Source organism: Nicrophorus vespilloides, unplaced genomic scaffold (genome assembly GCF_001412225.1).
Source record: "Nicrophorus vespilloides isolate i.1.1-1 unplaced genomic scaffold, Nicve_v1.0, whole genome shotgun sequence".
In the NCBI taxonomy this organism is placed as follows: Eukaryota; Metazoa; Arthropoda; class Insecta; order Coleoptera; family Silphidae; genus Nicrophorus; species Nicrophorus vespilloides.
Window position 1 is genome coordinate 4,617 of NW_017098078.1, and position 26,870 is coordinate 31,486.

At 32.9% G+C, this 26,870-nt stretch overlaps 3 protein-coding genes across 4 annotated transcripts in view; all 3 read left to right on the plus strand.

Moving 5' to 3' along the window:
* The window catches only part of LOC108561617 (calpain-C), a gene marked incomplete in the record, with an annotated part of 21,907 nt that extends 2,247 nt beyond the window's left edge, over positions 1–19,660 (plus strand). The window contains 7 exon segments of the mRNA XM_017919640.1: positions 7,940–8,080; positions 13,280–13,349; positions 16,216–16,471; positions 17,933–19,091; positions 19,144–19,408; positions 19,467–19,525; positions 19,577–19,660. Of these exon segments, the coding sequence (XP_017775129.1) occupies positions 7,943–8,080; positions 13,280–13,349; positions 16,216–16,471; positions 17,933–19,091; positions 19,144–19,408; positions 19,467–19,525; positions 19,577–19,603 (1,974 nt within the window).
* A 276-nt stretch (positions 19,661–19,936) lies between these two features.
* On the plus strand, positions 19,937–23,600 carry LOC108561616 (putative leucine-rich repeat-containing protein DDB_G0290503). Its single transcript, XM_017919639.1, has 13 exons — positions 19,937–19,942; positions 20,005–20,226; positions 20,302–20,592; positions 20,643–20,714; positions 20,829–20,933; positions 20,988–21,398; positions 21,461–21,552; positions 21,631–21,769; positions 21,827–21,931; positions 21,989–22,075; positions 22,129–22,263; positions 22,319–22,711; positions 22,764–23,600. Exons 1-13 carry the CDS (start codon positions 19,937–19,939, stop codon positions 23,571–23,573), a joined length of 2,868 nt encoding a protein of 955 aa, XP_017775128.1. The 3' UTR covers positions 23,574–23,600.
* A 610-nt stretch (positions 23,601–24,210) lies between these two features.
* The window catches only part of LOC108561625 (hamartin), a 5,516-nt gene continuing 2,856 nt past the window's right edge, over positions 24,211–26,870 (plus strand). For both annotated transcript variants that reach the window (XM_017919650.1, XM_017919651.1), the window contains exons 1-10: positions 24,211–24,341; positions 24,685–24,982; positions 25,047–25,164; positions 25,218–25,362; positions 25,418–25,530; positions 25,686–25,872; positions 25,934–26,007; positions 26,071–26,219; positions 26,281–26,423; positions 26,481–26,570. In XM_017919650.1, coding sequence (XP_017775139.1) covers positions 24,895–24,982; positions 25,047–25,164; positions 25,218–25,362; positions 25,418–25,530; positions 25,686–25,872; positions 25,934–26,007; positions 26,071–26,219; positions 26,281–26,423; positions 26,481–26,570 — 1,107 coding nt within the window. In that variant the 5' untranslated portion in view covers positions 24,211–24,341; positions 24,685–24,894. The remainder of the gene's footprint in view (positions 24,342–24,684; positions 24,983–25,046; positions 25,165–25,217; positions 25,363–25,417; positions 25,531–25,685; positions 25,873–25,933; positions 26,008–26,070; positions 26,220–26,280; positions 26,424–26,480; positions 26,571–26,870) is intronic.

The window sequence follows — 26,870 nt, forward strand, 5'->3', positions numbered from 1 at the left end:
TTGTGAAAAAAATATGAAATAATTTTGATGATTTTTCTATACTTACTAGAATATTAATTATTCATTGATAAAATTGTATAAGAAATTCATTGTTAATATTTACATAAATTGATTGATTTCTCAAGTTTTTATAAATTTTCAATTAAAAAAAAACCGAGAAGTAACTTTACGATAAAATTATGGAATTATTTAGATTTCTTCGTTTAAATTAATAAAATTATAGAAAAAAGTAATCTTTTGACTAATTAAATATTCTATTGATTTATTGATATTTTTATTTCTAATAATTTTATTATGAATAAAATACTTTAATTGCAATTTGTTTTCTGAATTTAATTACAATATCCTTACATGCGTTATTATAAGATTAACAATCTTTATTAGCAATTCTAATGGACATAACTGAATGTAAACAAAAAGATTTATAGTTTACTAACGTTTATGCACATTTTAATTAAAGTATTAGCCATTTCGTATCTAATCGGATATCTGCAACATAAATAATATTATTAATATTTACGTTGCGAATAAATTTTCTCATCGGCTCTATTTGAAATAATACCAACTACGCTTATAATTTTGTATAATTGAGTGCATCCTGTAACTTCACGGCACCGTTTTTTTTTTGTTCTTCTTCTCTATCTCTTTATATTTAATAGCACAGAAAATGCATACACTTAATACGCAATCAATGGATTTAATGAGATTCGAAATTCCGTTCGTCGAGCGCTAGAGGATCGTTTATAAATGAAACGGATTCCCTAAGCAACAGACTCATACCTGATTTGGTGCCATTAAAAGTTCCGTTCGGTGATATTTTCTACCATTTATAAGTGCGCCTATATCTCTGGAATCTCGGGCTTGTTTCATAATTGATCTTTTAGACGTCTAGTGTATAGTGTATATTGCAAATTCACAGAAGTCGCAATGCCGGAAACTTAAGCTTAAACGATAGAAATGATCGTAAAATCTCTTAATTGTGAGCCAATTAGAATATTTACAAATTATTTAAAGTAAAAAAATAAGTTTTTTAATTAGTCTGAATAAGAAGTGACAAAAATTCCTATAAATTTCATTGCATTTGGAATGTTAAAAGTCGACTTAAAATGTGGTTGTAATTCTAAGAAGAATTTATTAGAAATAACGAATAATAAACATAATTTATCAATGATTCAGTTTCACAGAAACTAAGAAATGACTTATTCATCTTTGATGCAACAATAGTAATACGTGATTCTGTTATAGTCGTATTTATTAGTTGTAAAGTGTTCGGTGGAATGTTTCTTTGTGTATTTCTTGGAAAAGAAACTAGTTTATTAGGAAATCCGTGATTCCCAACGTAAATTGGTTTGGAGCATTCAAAACACGAACGATTTCCGTCCAGACGAGCGACGATCTGCAAGCAAAATAGTCTCGTCTTATATTCTGCGTTATTCTGAATGTAAATGCGAGGTTTCGTGTGTGTGTTGTGGCAATCTTACTTTTAACGAAACTCTTTGGCAATTGGCTCCACCGCAGGAATTTTGACTTGTTAACATTTATAAAATACACGAAACTATTCCGCATGAAGATTCATCACTTTCTATGAATTCTACCGCATTTTTTAAATATCTTCCTTTCATTTACATAAATTCATTAAAAAAAATCAACAAACTTGTTTTTGTTTTCACTTTCATACTGATTTGTGAATATTGAAATAATACTTAATATATTTTTATATTATTTCCACAAATATTATTATTAATAAATTTCGTGCTCTAAGACCCCAAGTTGTACTTACAATATAATTTTTTTGACATTTTGAAACAAGGTGACAGCTGTCATTAAAAATTTGACGTAAACTATAGAATGATAAACGTTGATATAAAAGATTGGTGCAAATATCTTTCAATTATGGTTGTAAAATATAGTTTCAGGTGTTTAAATAGTTTCATTTTTTTAAATATTAAATAAACTAGTAAGAAATTACTTGGTAAATAAATCAATAATGAATTTAATTAATAATTACATCAATCAAACAGAGCATTTATCATTTTAATAAGTTATGACTTTTGGCATTGAAATAATTACATGTTTTTTTTGTATGTTTTGTATTAAATACTGACATGTATCAATCAATGATTTATACTTTTATCATTGAATGAGTGGCATTAAAGAACGATTTGCGTTTTAATTACGAATTCAATATCAGTTTGCAATAGGCCATCAACCTACATTCTTCTATTAATTACCCAGTGTATTACTAAACGCATTTCAAGATTTAATTACCGAAGTCTTGAATTGAACAAATAATGGTTTGTTTCCGTGTCAAAGATTGTTGCTTCGTTTCAAGGAGAAACGCACAGACGACGACTAACATTCCGGTACTGTTGCATTAAGTTTACAATAAACTATCAATAATAATCATCAAAAAACTAATTGTATACATATTATAAGATACTGCAAATTACTCCCGTTGACAAGTGACATTGACAGTTTGATTATGTAAACTATAAGATGCATTTGTTTCAATGAGGATACATCACATTAATTGTGTTTTTTCTATTATAATGTACACGCAATATGTGATGCAGATAATATATAAATATTGTTGCTAAAGGGTATGACTCATCTATTCAAGAATTGTCCTTGACACACGTTGCTTAACTTCCGTCAGCTGTCATACATCGAGTATTTATGTAATTTACAGTTTGAGATTATATTAAGTTAACAGACATTGTTATTGTCATTATTTCAACTATAAGATGCTTTAGTTTCAATGAAGTACATCTCATTAATTGTGTTTTTTTCTATTATAATGTACACGCATTATGTGATGCAGATAATACATAAATATTGTTCCTGAAGGGTATTAGTCACCTATTCAAGTACTGTCCTTGACACACGTTGCTTAACTTCCGTAAGATGTCATACACCGATTAATTTATATAATTTACAATTGATTATATCAAATTGACAGATGTCAGTGCTATTGACAGTGTCAATTTGATTATAAACTATAAGATACATCTGTTTCGATGTGGATTACATCCCATTAATTACGTTTTTTTTTCATTATAATGTACACGCATTATGCGATTTATTATTCATGCAGATGCAGATAATATACAAATATTATTGCTGTTGTTGTTGCATTAACGTGCTTAGAGCGAGAGAGGATTCATTCATTAATTCGCTAATAAAATAGTGGAAACGAAAATTTGCATATCGGGCCGCGCCTGTCGATTTCTGTGTTTCATTGCTGCATAATTCAAGACCCACTTTTGCGTTCACGCTAAATAATCGAAACGGACCGAACAGCGTCCACAATTTTCTGCAACTGGAAACGCATGTATCACATAGAAATCCACGTAAACGCGCACATGTTCTAAATTCGTGCAGTTATTTATTAATAAAAATTTATTTGCATATTCGAACAACATCAGAAACTTAATTGATGTTATTTGTCAGTAAACTGTTATTTTTAAGCAGTATTTTAATGTATTCTCAATATGGTTGTCTTATTAGACAGAAAGATGTATCAGTTGTACCAACTACTATTAATATATATATATATTGACATATATTGATACTGTATTTAATGACAGCTGTCAATTCAGTTTTAGCATGATTTGATGTACTAGTTGGTACACCTGATGGTAAATGTCACATAAAGTATGTTTTGTTAATAAAAAGTTATAATACTACTTTTTGTTAATTAATTGAAGTTTGTAAACAAGGAATGTAATTTATTTTACGATATTCTTACGATATTCAGTTGTAATTATTTTCCTTTTAAACAAATGTTTAAGTAGAATTATTTATAAATATAATTAAATAGTGTACATTTAATTAGAGAAATTTACAAAAAGTTTAAAAATTTTTGAAAATAATTTTATTTTATCAGTATTATTATTAATAATAATTTTCATATACAGTTTTCATTATACAAGTTTATATAAAAATAATACGTTTAGAAGAACTTTTGTAACAATTAGATATAACTTTTTTTAAATTTTATAATCAATATTTTCTTAATCATAGCTTAATTAATTAATTGGGATCATTTTTTTTTTATTACGATTGAGACGAAATTTTCACACCAAATGTGTAGACAGAAAATTTGATATTTTTACATATATGATCTGTGTAAATTTATTAGTAAACTTCTAATGGATGTTGAAAATTTCCCACAGATTCGAATCAAGATGGCATGATTTTGCCATAAAGACATAAAATAAAACAAAGCAGCAAAAATAAAAATGTGATTCTGTCCGGTTTTATTATTTGCTTTAAAGAGAGCAAGTGCTGAGAGAAATTCCAATCGATTTCCTTATGAGTCCGTCAACCTTGCACGAGAGAAGGATACGCATGTAGAAGAAAAAGCATCAGCAGTTTGAATGGTGATAAAGAGAAAAGGCGAGACGAAAGAGGAAGAAGGACTCGACCGACGCAGCATTCAATTATTAATTAATAACTACACACAGCGTGAGTCCGAATGACACGGCGAATGTGTTCATACGTCCATACAATTAACGTGGCATGCATCCAATTTCAATGCAAATTGATATCGGTTTTCATTCAAAAACCCACCGCTCCGCAGCGGCAAATTCGATTTGCGCAAATCTGGTACGTCGCGGTGAGACTATTTTTGTGTGCGTTTTGTTTCATGCGAAAAGGATGAGGAAAATATATATATATAAAAATGAAATAAAAGATATGCAATGTAATAAAATAAGCTTACTCCTTGACTAGCCACACGTGCACTAACCACACACATACAACTCTTGAACGTGTATATATATATATGCGTTTTATATCTCTTGGAATCCAGTTTTCCACATTCTGCAATTACGTGCAAACAGCTTCAGAGAGCGCAGATGAGTGTGTATATGAGACTAACTTTAGAAAATTGCCATCAATGAGATCCGAAACATAAAAGTTTTTTTTACAAATATAAACCAGATGCACATGTTTCTTAAAGAAAAGTATACATAATATCAAGATATAAATTACCACTTTAAATTTCTAATAAAAACTGTATTCATTTTTATAGCAATTTTTTATTAATATATTATATATTAATAAGCAAAAGTAACTAAATTGAATTATTTCTTATTATAAATAAGAAGAAAAAGTTATAAACAAAATGACTTTTATGCTATTTAATAAACAATGTAAAGTACAAAACAAATAATTGTTCTCCTGTATAGTTTCTATATATAAAAAAAATTGAAATATATCTAAGCAAGGCCACTTTCCAACAATTTATGTACAACAATACGTAATTATAAGTATCTAAAGCTTTCCTGTACTATTAAAAAAAAATCTAAGCGATATTAATGGTTTATTACATGCACTTGAAGGAATTATAATTTATTTACAGAAAAACAAGTGTTATTTGTTAGGAGCAAAGTTTCTAATTAATTGATAAGTTAAATACTTTTTACAATCATACCAACTTAAAGTTAGTTACTTAATTCATTGATTGGCAATTGACTTTTTCTGGGTATATAGAAATAGAAATAGCTGGTTTTTCATATGTACCAACTGATGCTCTATTTGTCACTATATTTAGTTCATTATGGTTTGACTTTATTTTTAAAGTGAAAAATTAGAAGCCATTAAAACAGGAGAATTAGGAAACTTGACATAATCGCTTTATGATAAACAACTGTCAAAATAATACTAAAATAACCTGAAAAAGAAATTAATTGACGGCAAAACAAAAACGTTTCTTTCATTTTGAAAAAAATCAATAAAATTATTTGAATTATAAGATATAAAATATCTATTAATAGATTCATTTATAATGTTTAAACAGATAGCATTCACACATAAGTTAAACTACCGTGTTAATTCGTTTGACGTAAAGTAAAAGTTGCATTGCTAACGTTAATAACACCGAAGTAAGTTCAATATATCTATTTTTGTTGTGAGAGCGTTGAAGATTTTTTACTATTATTATTGATTTATAGAGCGTTATTCTCAACGACTTGATTGGAGCTGGTAGATTTAAACATCGGAGATTATCCTGCAATCTTAGCCTGTCGCACCACCGTGATTAACTGCACAAATTATATCTCAACAACCGGCAATTTTACCAAGAATTTCTTTTTCATTGCATCTATGTTTACTTATTATCTATAGCTAGGAGCGAATTAAATAAATTGGTTATTAGAGATTATTTTCGTGTAGTTGGAAAACGCACTAGTAATTTAACTATTAGCGATGCTCGAATTTGAATATTTTGTCTTGAATCATTTTGCATCATACATCACTGAATTAGTGCTGGTACGGTGACATAATAAAATACATTAAGTTTAATATTAATGAGTCAATAGTGTTGTTCTACAAGAATTTATCTTCATATTATAAAGGCTATACGTGCTTTGTGCAGTTGTTAAGAAAATTTATAAATTGTTATAGACTAAATCGTTGATGTTAAGAAGGCGTTTTTATTGTTATGTACACAATAATTACCGTTGTTAAGTACGCGTTTTGTTCTTATGTATCGCCACCCCGGTTGCTATGTACACTATAAACAGTTGTAAACGGTGCTTTGTGGTTGTTATAGACAGTTTGGTTCTTACGAACATTATGCTTGTATTTATACTTCAATGAATATTATTTTAATTATCACATATTTGCACATATCAGGAGAAAGAGGAAACTATTATCATCAAGTTTTGTCATAATTTGTTCATAATATATTTTTTACAATTTTATGATAAAATTGAATTGTCAACCACTCAACTGTCAAATGAATTGTGATATAACCTGAAAAAGAAAAAAATGACGGCAAAACGAAATGGTAACGTTTATTTTATGACATGTTTTATATAAATAACAATAAAATCTTAGGAATGACAACAAAATTGGTATCAGAAATAAACATTTATCTTGTGCAGTGCGGATGTATTCGTAACTTTTAAAATATTATAAAAAGTGTGATCAAAATCCAAACTTTAAGATTGTCAAGTATAATTGTGACAGTTAAGTAATATAAATATAAATTAAATTAGAATTTCAAAAATTATTATATCATAGTCAATGTACATAAAAGTATGCAGTTCATTGACCTACCTAAATTATTTCAATAATTTATTCCATCATCCATGTAAGATAATGAAAACTTTCTAAATTCATGCTGGTTAAAATAAAATATTTTTTTGCTCAATTTCTACAATTACATTTAATTAGTTATTAAATATGTCTATTTAATGGAATTGTTGAATCATTCTTGCTTCGATGTGTTCGATAAGTGCAGTTCGTATCGCACCATCTGCAGGTGTGCTGTATACCTACAAAACAAAGTACAACAAAGTGTTCCGGGTCAAATGTCGCAACGTTCTATCAGAATTCTTCGATAAATACAATCTGCAAAAACAAAAAGTTAACAATATTTACATAAACTACAATTCGATGTGGATATTATGTATACAATTTGCTCCAGTGCAGCGATATTAAATTCCAGCCGTTGCACGTTCTTTTTTTTTAACGGACAGCACCGTTAATTTATGTAGTAAACACCGCAAGTTGTAAACAAAACAACTACAACGCATTTAAAAAAAAATGTAATTCAAATCACGATCGGCAGATCCTGTTTCCTGCTTAATACCAAACAAAACGGAGGCGACAAAGAGATTTTCAACCTTTTTGGTAGTGCGTAATTGATTTTGATTAGTTCCAACCGAATCGGCTTTGCTGTGAATGAGACACGTTCAATTTGAATAACGAATACTGAAACGGAATTATGGAGGTATTTCGCAGTTCATCGGACGGTCGTTTTCGCAGGTCAAGTTACTGCTTTGGTCGTCAGCTCACGCGTCTTCGGGAATTCATTAATTAACTCGCAATTAATCACTCCGATGTATAGTGGCTTGGCGCGAAGCAAATGACTTAATGTAAATTAACTCTTTCTTACTGAGGTTATCCTCTTTTGCTTTCGCTGTTGCAGGTTATGAGCGACTACGAGCGGATCCGAAGGGCATGCTTGAAGCGCGGTGAGCTCTGGGAGGATCCAGATTTTCCTGCCGCCCAGTCCTCCGTTTTCTATCATCAAACGCCGCCCTTCCAGTTCCAGTGGAAGAGGCCCAAGGTAAGCATCAATTCATTCAACTTTACGCGAAGATTACTTTACGACCTTCAAAGGTCACTATTATATAACACTGAGGTCATTTTATTCTATACAGTTTCAGATTTAATTTCTGTATTAATTTAACAAAATATTACTTTTATTGATCAAAAAACTTAATAAAACCAAATAAAGTGTTTTAATATGAAGATTTCTTTACGACCTTCAAAGGTCATTATTATATAATACCACTTATTCTGTATAGTTTTAATTGTAATTTCTATATTAAGCTAAATTAATATATAGTAATACCTTCCATAATGCGGATTCACCAATATTCCGAACTTTTTGAAACTAAATACCTGCAAAAAATGAGTTTACTTGAATACTTATGTCTCCTTTAGTACGGTTTTATTTTTAATTGTATTTATATAATGTTTAAGTAATTGACAACTTTTTCGAAAAGGATACCATTTTTGTACTTTTAATACGTTAATAAAGAAGTTCAATGAATATTTTAAAATATTTCTTTTGCGAAATACTGAGAGGTGTTTCCATAAAAATAACACTTTTCGTGAATCATCCAACGCCCAAATTATTATATAATTCTTGTTTTCGGCAAACTTCCCTAAAATTTCACAAAGTTCAACGATCATTCCAATAAGTGGGTTCTAGTATTGGATCGATAAGGTGTCCAAATATGAGTAGTATTTCAAGGCGCGTTTCCATTTAGCAACATCGACTCTTTGTTTCCTACGTCACTTTCCTCTGGCGTTCATTTATTTTCGTAACAAGAATTCCGGTGGGTTCGAGGTATCTACAAGTGGGCATCGAGTGTGCGTGGGTTCGAGATCACCAATCCGCAAAAACAGAGGAGTGCATTGCCACGACGACAATTGTCATGGTACCATAATTTTCGTGCCACGCTTCAATCGTTCCTCGATCTCTGTTCCAAACGATCCTGTTAAACAGTTCGTTTTTATATTTTTGATCATCAAAACAAACGTATAAGAAAAGTGAAAGAAGAAACAAGAGACGTAAACAGGTGGAACATCAGATGTTTACTACGACAACAAAACATCGATGGAAGGTGCACGAAGCAAGACAGAATCACAATTCACGCTTGACATGCACACTTAATGCGTGTGTTTTGTATTCTCTATACACAGTCGTTGTGTTCTTCTTAAAACATACTCTAATAATAAACTGCTCGGAAGGTCTTCGTACAACAAAAAAAACATACAAAGTAATATTTATTTCGTAATTAGCTTATAATCATATATTCTTTTCTAAAGAAAAAAAATCAATAATTGCAGAATTGTCTGTTTTCTTAGAAACATTCAACTATATGTAGTTTTAAAGTCCTCGATTATACTGGTTTCAAACAGTCCGGAATATTTGCGGATTATCCACACTATACGAGGTATTGAAACCATTTGAAGCATTATCATTATATGGATCACTAATTAACAAAAAAAATAATTTAAAAACAATAATTATCTTAAAAAAAAAAACAAATTTTTCAACTGTTAATTGCATAATCAAGCAATCCTCCTTTAGAATTGAACATACTGTAGAATGTATTAACTAAATGAGTCGTTAACGTCTTAATAAAGAACATATGTCTGCTGCTTTATTATGTCAAAACTGAAATTCAATTGCTTTTTAGAATTTGAGGTCAAATCGCGTTTGTTTTGTTTATTTTATTTTTTTTGTATTTCTGTCAAACAATGGCACCCACCTGTTATTCATTCCACTTTCTACTTTGCAAATGCGAGTAATTATGGACTTTTAGGAACCATTTTAAAGCAAATACAATGTTTTACATTGAAATACGTACAAGTTCGAGAGTTCTTTTTTTGTTATTGTTGCTTTATCTAGATTTAATGTGTAAATTACAGTCATAAATTGATTAATAAATTTTGTTTGCAGAGTAAAAACAGTACTGTCTCCAAAATGGGAAAAGGATTTGTAAAGAAAATGAAAAGCTTTTTTTTTATTTTCGAACAAAGAAAAGTTTTAATAAATAAACTGTTGACTTACAAACAAAGTGAAATAACGTTTTAAAGTATTGGTTTAAAGTTCATTGTTTCTGCATTTTCTCTTTTATTTAATAATTACCTATACGGAATTAATGCATTTTTATTAAAAGAAAAGAAAACTTTTTTAATATTGTTTAATGCTGTTAACATTTTTCGACAAAAAAATTCTTTAATTTCGTCTTTCTTGCTAAAAAGGTTTTCTAGATCTTCTACATTTAAAACATTTGTAACATTCCTTTCAACGACATTTTAGAAACCCATCTGGATAATTTCATTTCTAATTTCTTGGATGTTATTTTCTTCTATACTTTTGTATAAATTCACTGTAGAATAAATTTATAGTTCAAAACTTATGAAACAATTACAGAAAAATGAATCGATGGAAAATAATATATAATATTTTTTAATTTGCAAAAATTTACAATAGAATTAATTTAAAGTTTAGTAAAGAAATTAATTATTTCAAAATAAAAGTAAGAAATAAATATGAAAGATTAGAAAACAAAAATATTTGGAAGAAATTTATAATATTATAAAGATATATACAAATTATTGTAAAAATTTCATTAAAAGTGCAACATTTTGTAGATTTATAATTTAGTTTAATTATGGTTAATAGTGATAATTTGACTAAACTAATAACATAAAATAGAGTTATTATATCGATTATATTAATTTAGTATAGATAAAAAAAATAGAAAACGATAGATAGAATATACGAACAGACGGTTGCATTATTTATAACGCACGCATGTTCCACTCGATTGATGACCATTCCAGCATGGATTTATGCCTTAAAAGTAAACTGGATTCAATACGAAATAACTACAAATCCTTCACAATTGACGATGCAAACGAATTATTTTCACTTTGTCCGCAGCACTCTTGCAGCCGACTTTCTTTGAAAGCGAAATATGTACAATTATAAATTATTTAATTAATACATCGCGAAATAGCAGCAGACGTAACTAATTGAATATATGCACGTGCGGTCATTATTTTGGGTAATAAATTTGTGCGGTTACGTAAACCGCATTTTCTCGCGAAACGAAACAAGAAAAAAAGAAGTAGTAGAGTTAAAGAAAGAAAGGAATCAACGAAATTTGTTCAAATGTGCAACAGCAGTGGCAACAACAATGTCTGTCTGCATAGGCCAATCCGGTTATAAACAAGTGTTTGTTATACAAGCGGTCGAATACATACATTAAGAATGAACACGAAAATAGAAAAGAAAGAAGGAGATCCGATTGCGCAAACGGGGCTCGCTCGTTTCGTATTTAATGAATAATGAATTAATCGCGTTATGTAAAAGAAGAAAAAAAGCGGGGCGCTTCTTGCCTCACCTCGCAAACGGTGGGAAGTTTAGACCTCTGCAACCACTCTTTATTCTCTCTCTTATAAATATATAATGTATATAAATTATTTTTTTTCCTCCATCTAAATTTCTTTCTTCCATTATTAAAATCTGCTGCTCACATTCCTCCGGCTCCATTTTCTTCTCAGGGAAGAAGAATGGATGCCCATTATATGTGGCAATTAAAGTTTATTATTACTCTGCTGTATGTGTGTATATATAGTTTTTCTTCTTTTTTTTTACTTGTTTTTTTGTTGAATTGTGTGCTTGTGTGTGTTCGCTTCCGAGAGAACAAGATCTTCATTACTTGCGTATGCCACTATCACGCGATCTCCGCTCTTGCAGGAGAAGATGGTAGATTCCTCTGGTGTCTCGATAAATTAACGATCGTTACTCGCAAAAAAAACAACTTCCGATTGATCCGTCGTCTATTGCGATTGAAGACGCGATGAGATGTACTTTTTTATTGTTGTTGTGATTAACATGCATATTTCATAGGCGCATGACTTAATTTGTAATGTCAATCATGCTTTTGATGTTTTCATCAATTTTATAAAAACACATGTTTTTTTTATACATGTTACAAAATCATTTAGAAATATTAATTAATATTAACTCTTTGAGGGGCTGGGAATTCCTAAATTTCTAGACAACTGAATCAGACAGCTACATCAACAATCAACCAAATTAATGGATAATTCCTCTTTCCTGGACATTTCGTAGAAACTTATAATGATGCCCCACTTAGACATAAAAAGTATCAAAGTATAAGGCATGTTTAAAAGGTGGGACAATGCGTGTCCCACCGCTCCTCAAAGAGTTAATAAATTAAGGTGACTTTAAGAATATTAGTTAATAGTTGTATAGCAATATTTCACTTAGTATTTACACACTAAATTGTAACTGAGCAAAATATAAATAAATTGTAAAAAAATAGTTCACAAATTACTCAGACAATATTTTCACTTGACCGAAAATAAACTACAAAACTACCTAATTTTAATAAAGTATTAATTATAATCAAAATCAAGTTTCGCATCTTGCGGCCTTCAGAAAGTTACTAAAGTTAAATTTATATTAATCAGACAATGAAAAGATGAGACAATAATTATGATGACAAGACATAATAGTAAAAGTGACTTAAGACTAACACAAAAATAATGTTAATGCACTGATGTTCGCGGAACACAATGTATCACTGCACGAAAACGAAAGGGGAATTGTTTTAGGACGTATGAATATTTTGTTGATGTTTGCCCATCACTGATTTTAAGTACATTTGATAATAATCCATCTCTTTCTAATTTATTTTGTGTATAATAGAATTTTCGGACTTTATATAATTTGCATTAAAATAAACTTTGAAATTCCATACTAGTATTATATAATTGTACCAATTCTTAATTGAGTTTCTTTCTATCTCATTTCAACACATTTTATATCTTTTTTTTTTTATCATAAATCAATATTTTTATAGTTGTAACATATTTTCTGGTTTATATGTTTCTGGGTTACAGCTAACACTTTTCTTCATTCTATCATAACACATGTTCCACATTGCACATCAACCAAATCGATTGCATTCCATATGCGCTAGATTTACTTAACTATGTCTTCTACTCTCACAAAAGAAAAAATCATTTTAATCAAAGAAAAGAAAAAATAAATATTTTCTTTTAAAAATTACTAATTTTCTCAATAAATAAAAAAAGGTATTATTCCATGTATGAATTATTGTTTTGTAGCTAAGAATTAAATTAATTTTAAAGTTTTTTTTTTAATAAAAATGCAAACCTTTTAATAATTGCTTTGTAATTATCATTGCAGGATTTGTGCAATCGACCTGGATTCGTGCAAGATGGACCTGCACAATTTGACATCACAGCAGGAAAAATGGGTAAGATTTAATTAAAACATTATTACTATAAGTGTAAACTCTGATAAATTCAATTACACGGTATTTTACCGACGATTCATAATAATACGACTTAAAACAGGATTTCTCCGAAATTTAATGATCATTACCAATGTAATCGTAAAATTGAGTTTTATTAACTGTATTTGAAATTGCTTAATTCATTTCAATAATACAGTTAATTTAATTGTTTATATAATCATTTGTCTTGTATAATTATCTAATTAAATTTTGTAGATTTGTAAACAAATAATTGATAGTTTGTTAATGTAACGTAAAAGCGGAGTTGTTGTTTATTTTTTCTTTTTGGTGGAAAATAGCAATTGAACAAATGATTTGCTCAACGAAATTTCACTTCGATGTCAACAGGAGATTTCGAAATGGTTATTATTACACATGATCGAAGTCGTCGAGAACGGTGAAACCCGTGTGCTTCGGTCGGGCCCATATAAACCATCGCGCCTTTCCATTCCTCAGAGAAGCAAGAAGAAGGAAAAAAATACCATTATTGATTGAACCTAATTCAATCTGTGGATGGACGAAAGTAAATTGAAAATTGTTAAATATTAAATTTGCTAATTGACTGAGACTCTGGCATATATCAAATTTTGGCATAATATTGATATTTCCATGGTGATAATAAATATTGATAACTTTATAATTTTCAAATATTATTAATACAGAAAACATGAAAAATAAAACTTTACATATAGAATATGTCACATTTTGATATATTATCAATAGTAATAAGAAATATTGATAGTCTTATTATATTGAAATATAATTATTAATATAAATATTAACAAAAAACACAACATAATTAACTCATTACGTATAACATGTGTCAAATTTTGACAGATTTTATATATATTTACATTGTAACATGAAATGTCATTATCTACGTATGGGATATGTCAAATTTTGGTAGAATTTATATGTTTCCGCGGTGACAAGAAATATGGCAATTTTTATTATTTTTTTAGAAAATTTAAACAATAATTCAATAAATTAGATTTGCAAAAAAAAAATCATCAATTTCATATAAAAAAAAAATTACTGGTAAATATGTAAATGATATTACATGGATTAATTGCATTTTATAATTTGATTTTAAGTTTACTCACAAACAAACATTCTGATTTATACAGATGTAATCTCCTGTAATTAAGTGAATCATTGAATGTAAACGTAGACTTACATAAATATACATGCAAAAACTTATTACATAAATTTACGAAATTGCTCCTACAATGCCTGATTCTCAGAAATCATTAATTGCTTAGTTAATGAATTGCGTTTCTTTCACCTAGATTAATTAATGTAGTTGGAATAATCATATTTCCAACTAATTATTAAAAAAAAAACTTAATATTTCGATAACAAAATAAATTTGAATAGGAAATTAACAAATTAGTAAATAAGATGCTAAAGTAATTTAATGTTAATGATTTGATTAAGGATTCAGTTAAAAGGATTTGTTAGAATGCAAGAACCAAGGTCAGATTTCGGTATTTATTTAGCATTATATGTTTTGTTAAATGTCGTAGCCTAGGAGAAAGCACGTTAGCATTTAAAGTTGCAACAAAATCTGCGAATATATTTCATGGATTAATGCGATTTTTATGAGTTTTCGTCGATGTTGAATAACCAAACGCAGTTTTAATAGCGCTGCAATAAATATGGGAGAAAGTTGTCGCCGGTAGAAAGAAGAAGGCAAACTATAAAAAAAAAGAAATACTTTTATGAATACAAGATATGATGATATGGTTTGGTCATTTTCTTTGCGAAACATCAATAATATAGTGCTCCTCTTTTTTTCTGCACGAGGAAATCGTATGCAATCATCATACATGTCACGCACATCCTGCGGATAGACCTACGTAAAAACTGACGCATGCCAATATCTGACTGATACTGCCCAAAATAAAAAAAACGCGAAATTCGGTTTGCTTTCTTCGACGGGTTCGATTTCTATTTTCTTTTGCGTCTCCGATTGCAGAAATCACATGAAGTTACTTCTCAGATGTCTTAAGGTTGATCTGGACGCTTTCAAAGTCGTTTAGATCACGCTCTCAACTGTGAAATCATTCAACAATTATGAATTGAATATTTTATTAAGCTGGTCACCACGGAAATGTATGTAGATTTCAACTTTTTTTTATTAATATTAATAAACAATTGCATTTGAAGATTATTATAAATATTTTGACATTTCTTTTCATCACAGAAATGTTTCGATTTAGATAATAAACTAATTTATTCTTTTATGAAATGAATTGAAGACGTTTTCATCAATATTTGTTGATTATTGAAATAGAAAAGTTTGTAATGGTTTTTTATGTCATTAATAATTGGTTAATATTTAGTGAATCATATACGTGTATATTATATTGAAAGGATTTTCATTTGTTATTGACGTGTATAGCATCTAAATAACACGTGTGTTTATGTGTGTGATTAAAATCATTGAGTTAGTAAAAGGCATTTTTCTTGTACAATGTACGCATGCATGCAGGCTGAATGTAACAGTAAGTCTTTGAGTGTGTATGCTGGCAACGGGCCGGATTTTTCAAATAACTAGGTCGCACCTGTATAATGCACACGCACAAACATAAGAATCATTGTATTATCTCTGATTAACATATCATTACAATACAGTCGAAATTTTACCTGACCTATGTCATACTTCGTTGTTATCCATCATCGAGACGTCCCATTTTTTAAACTGAATAATTTGATGCGAAACTTTTGTTTTCAGTTTTGATGAAAACTAGTTTCTTGATTAACTGGAATGCAAGATGAGATAAACAGATTTATAGTATCTACATTTATGTTTGTTTGTTTTTAGGTGATAGATGGCTGGTGTCATGCCTGGGGGTGCTGTACTTGAACAAAGGCCTCTTCTACAGGGTTGTTCCAGCGGACCAGAGTTTCTCTAACGATCAGTACGCCGGCGTGTTTAGGTTTAGGCTGTGGTGGTGCGGCGAATGGACCGAAGTCCTTGTCGACGATCGACTTCCAGCGGTTCACGGCCGGTTGGCCTTCCTACAGTCCCAACATTCTGACCACTTTTGGCCGGGACTCCTCGAGAAAGCCTACGCCAAGTAAGTGCCAACCAACATCGACTATCTGCCCACACATCTCTCCTTCTATTCCATCCTTATTGGCGAAGACCGTTGCATAACCATTAGATGGATGGACACACAACGTCGGTTTTTGTTAATGATCCGAGTGGACGCGTGGATGGAAGGAATTAAAGATAGGGAGTCGCGAAAAATGAGTCTCAAATTGGAACGCGCACATGCGAGAACGCGGAGAAAGTCCGTGTGCGAATTCGCATCGACGCGAATAAAATCATATTTATTTATTGTGGCACGACACACAGATCCAATTTATTAAGCCTTTAAACCTAATACGTTACTTTCTCTGTCAGCAGAAGAAAATCCACTCCAATTGCTTCCAAGAAATCGCACGCATCCACAAACAACGCAAACGCTCCTATTTTCCTTTTTCCTACAGTTTTATTCTCAACATTAATCTAATTATAATGAGACCGACCGGTGCATTACACCGCACACACATTTATTAGAAATTTATACTTATTATTACTTACTTTTAAAATGCAACATTTTTACAACGAATTACTAAATACTTCAACAATAATTTGAAAATATTTTAATGAAACTTTATAAATAATAAAGTAACATTTGCAATTATAAGATAAAATTGATATATCACGCGAAAGGTGATTATTTCAACAACCTTGACAGAGATGTATTTCAATAAGGAAATAATGCTTACTAGACAATGTTCAAGTGAAGAGAAAAGTGAAATAAACTGTAAAGATTTTACATACCACGAACTAGTTTAAATCTACTTTCCACAGTTTATTGTTTTCTTTGGTTTAGATAAATATAATAAAAAAGTTGATTGTTCAAAACCTGTATTTTTAATATAACGTTTTATAGATACTTTGTTTTCTTCAAAAAGTTAACATGTAATTGAACAGTCAATTTTATATTGTTAGAATTAACAAAATGAAGAAAAATAACCAAAAAAATCATTCTATTGAAGTGAAATATAAAGATATGGTTGTGAAAGGACCGTCAAGCATATTTACTTCTTGAAAATTTTAAGAGAAACAAAACAAAACAAATGTGCTAGGTGTTATCTATTTAATTATTTGAGTGTAGAGATTTGTACCGTAACGCAATTAACTGTAAAAAGGTCGGCACAGCGCATTGTGTGGATTCGAACCGGAGCACACACACACACACATTTACACATCTCTCTTTCTGCTCGTTCACTTCACATGAATGAATGGATGGAAAATCCGTTAACAATCCTATTTCGACGACACGCATCCTTCTGCTCTCCTCGTAGACATCCATCCACCTTTTTCTTCCATCAAAATCTCCACTCGTGTCGCAATAAGCTCGCGAGATCGTGTGGAAATCTCGCCTAACAAAACGCTTTAATTTTACGTGATTGCATTATAATGGTGGCCATGGAATGAGCCGTTTAATTAGCATTGTTTCCAGTTGATTGCAACATTCTGATTGCAGATTGCACGGTTCGTACGAGGCGTTGAAGTACGGCAGTCTCCTGGACGGACTGGCCGATCTAACAGGAGGAATCACCGAGAGCATTCCCATAAGACAGGATGGAACTGCATGCGCTAGACTTCTGCACAAGCTTCTGGACATGACGTCGATAATTACTGCAACTGTGCAGCCACCTAATTATCAGGCGAAGCCACACATCGAGAAGCTGCCGAACGGCATCCAGATCGGAACTAATTACAGACTGTACGCCGTGGACAGGGTGGAGAAGTTCAACGGGGAAGCCACGCAACTAGTCAAACTGAGGAACCCTCTTGGTCCTGCAGCAGAATATACAGGTCCCTGGTCTATGGAGTCTGCGGATTGGTCGGAGGTTGTAGCGCAGGACGTAGAGCGGGTGAAAACCAAATCGTCGGAGGGCGAATTCTGGATGCCGTTCGCGGATTTCGTCAAAACTTACACGAATCTTGAGATCGTGCACCTGGATAGCAATACTAGTCGCGACGAGCCAAGTCTTCACAACAAGAACACTTGGCAGATGAGGCTGTATCAAGGTAACTGGCAGAAGGGAGTGTCTGCAGGGGGCTGTAGGAACAACCCGGACACATTCCACATTAACCCGCAGCTGCATCTCCTGCTCAGCGAGCTGGAGGAGGTCGTCGTCTCCTTGAACCAACACAGTATAATGGAACCGAAGGTCATCGGTTTCACCTCTTACTCACTTCCCAAAAATATGACCGAGACCATCGGCAGAGCGTTCTTCAAGAAGAACAAGTCCCTCATCAATTCCCAATATACTAACAGCCGGCAGGTTAGTCACAGATGTCAGCTGGAGCAGGGCGGATACCTTATCCTGCCGACCACCTTTGAACCGGGCCAGGAGTGCGGCTTCACCCTACGTGTCTACTCGAGTAAACCGCTCAAACTTAAACTACTCGATACTGTTCCTTACCTCTTCAAATCAGCCATAGTTAAAGCTCCGCCCTTGCTGGACGGCAAAAGTTTTAGCCAGTACGAATCGGTTTTCCTTCAGCTAGCCGACGAACATCGAACAGTCAACGCATTCGAACTTCAAGAACTTCTCGACGCCTGCTTACCCAACGATTACATCAAGAGCTGCGCATCAATTGAAGTCTGTCGGCAGGTCGTTTTAACACTCGACGTAAGTTTTATTATCCCTTACTCTGAACATCCACTCATCCATCCGCTCATAGTCTTCAGGTATAGGACGACTGAAATTTAGTGACTTCAAGGATCTGATGTGCAGCTTAAAACATTGGCAAACCGCTTTCAAAAATCACACTAAAGAGAAGACGGGAATCTTGAAGGCGGAACGCCTTTGCGACGCTCTAATGGAGGTCGGCTTCCAATTGAGCAGCGAAGTTCTAGCAATTTTAATATTAAGGTATATGAGGAAAGATGGCACACTTCGGTTCGGCGATTTCGTTTCAGCAATTCTACACCTCACTGTCGCTTTCAGTAAGATTTATTAACATAATATAACTAAATAATAAACTCATCCACCTATCTGTTGCAGGTATCTTTGAAAGCAAGGACCCCTTACAAAATGGAAATGTTAAAGTAAATTTATCAGAGGTAATTGCAATTCATAATAAAATATTAAACACTAATTTCGTTTAATTTCAGTGGCTCAAATCTTCGTTAACATGTTAATATAATATAAAGCAGATTCATTGTATATACTTTTATATATATTTTTTTTAAAAGTTCACATGTATATTTATATTAAATAAAAAAAAATATATATTCGATTTACACATGTTTTGTTTCATTTCTCCAATGGAAAAAATCAAGTCGGTGTATGCCCTTTATATTTATAAATTATTAGTTGTTTCGTAACGTCAGAAAAAATATAATAGACTCTTACAGATTTATTTTCCAACTTTCTACAACGTTCTTTTTATGTGAACGCCCTCTGGCACGGCTGCAGGTAGGTTTACAGATTGATGGAACCTATCTGATTCATTCAAAAATCTCAAGCTCGGTATGAAGGTGATTGATGGCGTTCCAGAACGCAACTATTTGCCATAATCAAATGTGCGTTCTGCTTGCAGAATCGGAGAACACACTCTGAACACACTTTAGTTGATAAGTGCACCAAGAAGAAGTCGTCAGCCAGTTTGTTCGAGCGCAGCACCATCCTGCTAAATTCATACAGCACGATCTTCAAGAAGACCATTTACCATTTGGGAGACGCGGACACCTATTTCAGGAAGTCGTTGAGAAACTACGACATCGATTTCATTGGATTCAAGAAAATACAGAAACTTCAAACTGTGGGAGTTTGCATGTTGCTGCAAAGTTGGCCGATGACGTAACTTTGCGTTTGTTTTCTTTTTTGTTCATTTTAGGAGAGAAAAAAGGGGAAATTACAATTAGGTCAGGGTGATTACTCGAAGCACAAGTTAAAGACTGTCGGTTTAAAAGAACTCGAAGAAGAGGAACGATTTTATTCCCCAAAGAGCACCGTTGAAAGTGTCTACACGATGGCCGATGAAGAGGAAGGAGTGGATCCTGTTACAGAACCAGAAGCCATAACAGAGGACGAAGAAGAGGAAGAAGCCGCTGCCGAAGGTGTAGTTGAACCGCCACCTCCATCTGAACCACCGGAAGCAGAAACTGAAGGAGAAGAAAATGCAGAAGTAACTTCATTTAAAGTATCACCCTAAATACTTCTACATATACTTTACAGGATTATCTAGAAGAAACCGAACAATTGGTGAAAGAAGCATCGCGGGATATCGATGCTATGGAAAAGGATTTAGTAAGACATTTATTAATTTATTTTCAAATATATAATTCATTCCATATTTTAGGGCAAGTATAACATTGATAACGTTCCAATGATTATTACTAACGATTTGCAATAGGTGTTAAGGATGATACATCAATCCTGAAAGAAGTCGAAGAATGTGAGGCTCAGTGCATGGAAATCTATAAAATTCTCAACGAATTGAAGACCCGTGTACACGAATTACTGAGTGTAAGTTATTTCTTCATATGAGTAATACATCATTGTCATTAATTTTTTTTAAAGAAATCCGATAGGACAGAACAAGAAGATCGAGAGTTGGAGATGAAGCAAAAGCTTCTAAATGAGAAAATGGCTCTGCTGGAGCAGAAAACTCGAAGAATTGAATTGCTAGTAGGGAAAAGCAAAAAACCGGATTACGATAAAATGTACGATGAGGATCAATTGCCGAAAGTCGTCGTTTGTGGATTGGCCGAGAATAACATGCCAAAATTCATAATTTGCGATGATAAAAAACGTCGTTCCGCGAACAAAAAATCCACATGCAATCCGATCACAGGTCCGACGCCAGAATGTCCAGCATCAAAACCCCCTTGTTCCATACCCTGCCATCCATGTGCTCTACCACCGGGCATGGATTCGCAGAGGTCTTCAGCGTACCAAGTTGGAAATATGATGCCAATGCCGCCCATTGTTGTAATTATTAACTAATGGTAATCTGTTTTTCAAGTTAAATTAATATTTTTTCTGTTTTTAAGAACGTCATGCCTCAATTCGCGCAACGGCTCAGCGAGAGCTATGACATGCAAGAACGATTGGCTCATGAAAACGCCGATTTGGAATGTAAAAGGTGGCTATAAGTTTATTATGTCAGAGATGTCACCTCTTGTGTCATTTAAAAATGTGTCATTTGTATTTTTCTCGGCAGGTACAAACTGCAGGAAGATCTGCTTTGCAAAGACCAAACCGTCGATTGCCTTCAAAGGCAGCTGACCAGCCTCCAATCTGAACTTCGTATGATAGTTAGGGAAAACGGATTGCTAAACTCCAAACTACAAGAAGTTCAAGTAAGTATCATCAGTGCCACATGATATGATAACGTTAAGAATATGTGTTTGCTGTAGAATTCCGCACCGTGCATTCCCAAACGTCCACCTTGCGCTCCCCAACCACCGTGTACACCACCAACCTGCACACCCAGACATCCTCCTTGTTCCGGAGATAAAGCAGTTAATAGATATATGCGTCTATTTCATATTGTTTTATTGATTGAGTTTGTTTCTTAGGATAATCACAGACAACAGAGAATGCCTTGCGGTAAAGGTAAAGCTCCGTGCCCGGCGCGCACCGAAGATGATGAAACCAAAAAATTGGTTAATACTCTGGACGGTATTTGGATATAAAATTTAATTATTAAGTTCTTTAGGAGAAGCAACTGAATGAAATGGAGGCTGAGGTAAGAGCTATACAAAATGAACTATCGACGGTTCGGCAAGAGAGACTACATCTGGAGCAGCACAGGAGGATGCTATCTCCAATGACAGCGCCAACACAACCAACTGTATAACCTATTACCATTCAATTATTATTCAATGTATTCATATATAATTATATAGTGTCCAGCGGCTTGTCTCCCACCGTGTCCAAGATCTCCCGACAATTCCCAACTGAAGGAGTTGAGAGAACAGTACAATACCCTGCAAGATGATTACAAATCGAAATTGTTAGAAGTATCTGGGTTACGAGCGGACGTCGATAAGTTGAAAAGTAGCACACATGAAGCAGTAGAGGCGAAGAAGGCTCTTGAAGCTCGCATCAAAGAACTAGACAAGGCATTAAAAGACGCAACTTACACCGAGAAAGGTGTTGGTCTCAAAGAACAACTAGTCGATATGGAGCAGCAGATGAATGTCGCTAAACAACGATTCAGACAAGCTCAGGACGAGCTGGAAGAAATGAGAGCCCTCACCGAGGAACAGCAGTCCCAGTTGGATGATTACAGGAATAAAGTATTTTTAGTGTATATAATAATTGGATATTGATAATAACAAAGTTTTTCAGTACTTAGAAGCGCAGCAGCAAGTGGAGGAGCAAAGGAGGCAAATAGATTTAATGGAATTGGAGAATAATAGGATTGGTGAACAAGTGAATTTAGAGATTCAGAGGGTGAAGAATCAATTCCAAGAAAAGTTGCAAGAGTTGACACCCTTGCCCGATATTCTAAAAGCGACGCAACTCAAGCTTCAAGAAGCGCAACAAATGCATATGATGGCGGAGAGGAACAATGAAGCACTTCTGAGAGAGATTCAATCTCTTAGAGATAAAGCCTCAATCTATGCCGAGCAGATGGAGCAAAGCAGGAGCGATCAAGCTTTAGGAGAGTCTGAAAAGGAGATGCTTAATAGCAAGAACGAAGAGCTTCAAACACGCGTCGACGAACTGATCGAAGAAAACGATCAAATTAGGAAGGAAATGATGGACTCCCAAGAGCTCGCCGACGATGCAGAAAGGCGAGCACAGGAAAAACTCCACGAAATTGCCCAATTGACTGCAGAAGTGGATAACGTTAGGGAAGAGTCAGCGCGTCTGGTTGCCAGAACGAAGGATCGTTGCGAGACGATTAGAAGATCCATGCAGAACCAAGTTACCGACCTGGAGAAGCAGTTAGTTCAAAGCAGGGCTCAGGCCAAATCGGCGCAAAGAGATCGCGATGATATTCGACAGAAAATGCAGTCGCAGATCAATAATTTGAATGAGAATTTCGAAGATGCTCAAATGAGGATCAGGACTTTGCAGGGGCACGTGAATTTCTTGAAGAGCTCGGCCGCCGTTTATTCTTCCGTGGAACAGTTACCTTCGTCGAGAAACTAAATTTCAACAGTCTATTTATTTAAAAACATGTCAACAATAATTAAAATAAAATTAAAGAAACAAATGTAGTCAGTAAAATAACCATTAAACTAATCCCAAGATTATATTATAGAAACAGCCATGTCTCATCAAAAATAATTTAATTGAATCTAAGTTCGTGCATTAACTTATCTAATAAAATAATTATATAATCTTAACATTTTGAAATAACTCAAAATATTATTAATAAAACAATTAATGGTATTTGGGTTGCCTGTATAGTTACATAGGAAACAAAATATTTTACATTGACCGGTCACTAGTAAATCAAAGATTTAAATTTATGTGCATAATACTTAAATAAAAAGACGTTTTATTACATTGACCTTATAAACAATTGAGAATAATATCAATAAACATATATTTTTATTAATCGCTTAACATGCCAATTCATATAATATAGTTTTATCAACTTTACGTTGATAAAATGCTGCAATAATATTACAAAATTAACAATTCATTTACTTGCAGATGAAAGTAAAAACAGTTTAAATTGTGTTGATCAGATTTAAATCGAAACAGCTGTTTTCTGATTGTACGTGGTACGCCTGTGTGGTTACCCCACCTGACCCCACCAACCTTAATAAGTCCAACAAAACTCTGTCTCACTTGCTCACCCGGTTAGCTGTCAAAGTTAGGGTTCCTGTTTTTCAATTTTGACAGTCCTTAATGCTAATTTTCCTCCAACTTGATATCTTTAGGTAGTGCACTAGGCTACTTGGCTCATAGGTAATATAGCACATTACTTTTAACACAACATGCTGTATTTCTACACAAAAGTGCCATTGTTGAGCCGTCGATTCCAATAGGAAACGAATTCGGTTTATAATGGGAATACATTTCTTTCTGCAATTTGCATTCACTGTGCAATTCCACATTTCATCTATCCTCAAGCACCGCTACCGCCGACTACGATTGAATAACCTCCCTTTTATATTTGATCAATTATTATAAATTCATCCACACTGCCCTCATCTGCTATACCAGGAATGTTTCTGTAATCCTTTTTGCTTCTTTTCATATTCCAATTAGAACTCTAACAATAATCCAATTTTTTATTTTTTGTTTGTAGTTACATGGTGGTCTGTAACAATGAGCAAATGCCTGCTGGTGTTGTTACCTTGTCTAGTGACTGCATAAATTATCAACTGCCAATAAACACAAGGAGGAAGAAAAGGCTGGAGGAAACTTCTTAACATCTCTACCAACAAGAAGCAATAAGCAGTCTATGCTTTGTATAGCAAATGAAAATTAGTACACCAACTACTGTATCAGCTATAAAATGGCAGAAATTCTGCAACAGTTGGAATCTCACAACCGCCCAATAGCTGATGAAACTAAACAGAAGATACATGAGATTATCTCTCAGAGTAATTATTCTCAATTTTGTTGAATATAATTAATTATTTGATAATTTACATTTTTTTTTTGCAGACAAAGATCCATGGCTTGTGAATGGTTTATATGATTATTATTTGAGTACATATTCAGTTCGAGCTTTAGAAATTTTAATAAATGTACGAGAACCACATCACATACATCTCTTTGACAAGTAAAATGTTGTGCATCTATATAAGCTGATCAATAATAATTAATTTGTTTCAGACTGCTAGAATCAATCAGATGCTCCAAAACTGAAACCAAAATACAGGCACTCACTCTATTAGGATATATGGTAGATAAGCAGCCAACATGGTTATATAAAATTACACAGCATGCTTTATTCAAAGAAGTTTTAAAATTGCTGAAGGTTTGTTATCTACATGTTCCATTAAATAACAAATTCCTGAAATAATTAATTTTAGCAAGAATGTGAAATAGTACCACTGCTTAGTGCTCTGCTGGCACTTGTAGTTCTTTTGCCTTGTATCCCTGCTTCAATGAAACCTTTTCTTCAAGAAGTTTTTGAAATATTCAGGTAAGAAATTAAAGTTTTCAAATTATATAATTGCTAATTTTATTTTATATTTCAATTTATTTATCTGATTTTTTAAATATACTGTTTTGAGAATGAAAAATCTTGAAATATTATATAGTTACAATGCATATTGTATGTCATTTTATGTTATTTAGTCGATTAGCTGCTTGGAATTGCAATACACCGCAAAAACTGTTAGAAGATCAGATGGTACACATGCAGGTCAGCCTCTTCGCTCTATTCCACCGTCTGTACGGCATGTATCCCTGTAATTTTCTCACCTATTTGCGAGATCATTACAGACACAAAGACCGTATACCAATATTCAATCACACCATAAAGGTGAGTAGTACTCAATAAGTATTTCAGTTTTAATCTTATTGATTTTCTTATTGATTCACAGCCGATGTTGCAACGAGTGCAGATGCATCCACTACTAGTAACCACTACTAAGGATTCAGAGACAACAACTGAAAGGTTTGCCCATTACTGACGTAAGTAACTGAAACTCTAGTAATCAATTTGAATTTTGTTTTGAAGATGGATGAAACATACCCCGAACGATGTGGTCATGGAGTGCGAACGTTTCTCCGTGGACACGAAGGACCGTTCTTTACAGGAAACATGTTTAATGACCACAAACGTTAACTTTCGGTCGCGGTCGGGAACTGCGAATTCATCGATTATAGGTATTCGATTGCATTTGGTTACATTTCAATTGTGTTCATTGATGATTGCGTTTATTTGCAGAAACATCCCAGCAGTTTTTGAAATCGACTTCGTTGAACACCAATATTTCAGATACGAATTTCTTCAGTCCATCGCAAATCCTATCATGCCAAACACCGCCAGTTACCGAGACCACTACTGGTTTCATGCTTTCCCATATACAAGTAAGATTTTATCATTCTGCTCAACAAAGGTGTATTTATAATTGTTCTTTTAAAAAGGGAACAGGACAGTCTATCATACAGTCGCAAGAAGGAACCTCTCCACCAGAAGCAGCTATCGAGGCTACACCAGAAACGACTCCAATTAAGGTATTTTTTTTTTATCTTGGTAACTTGTATTGAATTGTTGACAAGTTCATGTTTATGGACAAACCTGTTATCCAGATGAAAATCATTGCCAATGATGTTCTTTTTTCTGCGTGATGTTTTTTTGGAAATTCAGAATTTATAAATAAATAATAATAACATTTATTGCAACAAATGACCAGCAACAAATAAGAAAATTAGAACCAAATTGATTTGCTGCAAAGGGCTCCTGATCATAGGTCTTTATGCCCTCAGAATGTATGTTATCTAGACTGCGTTTGTTTTCAACTGTACAGCAGCATG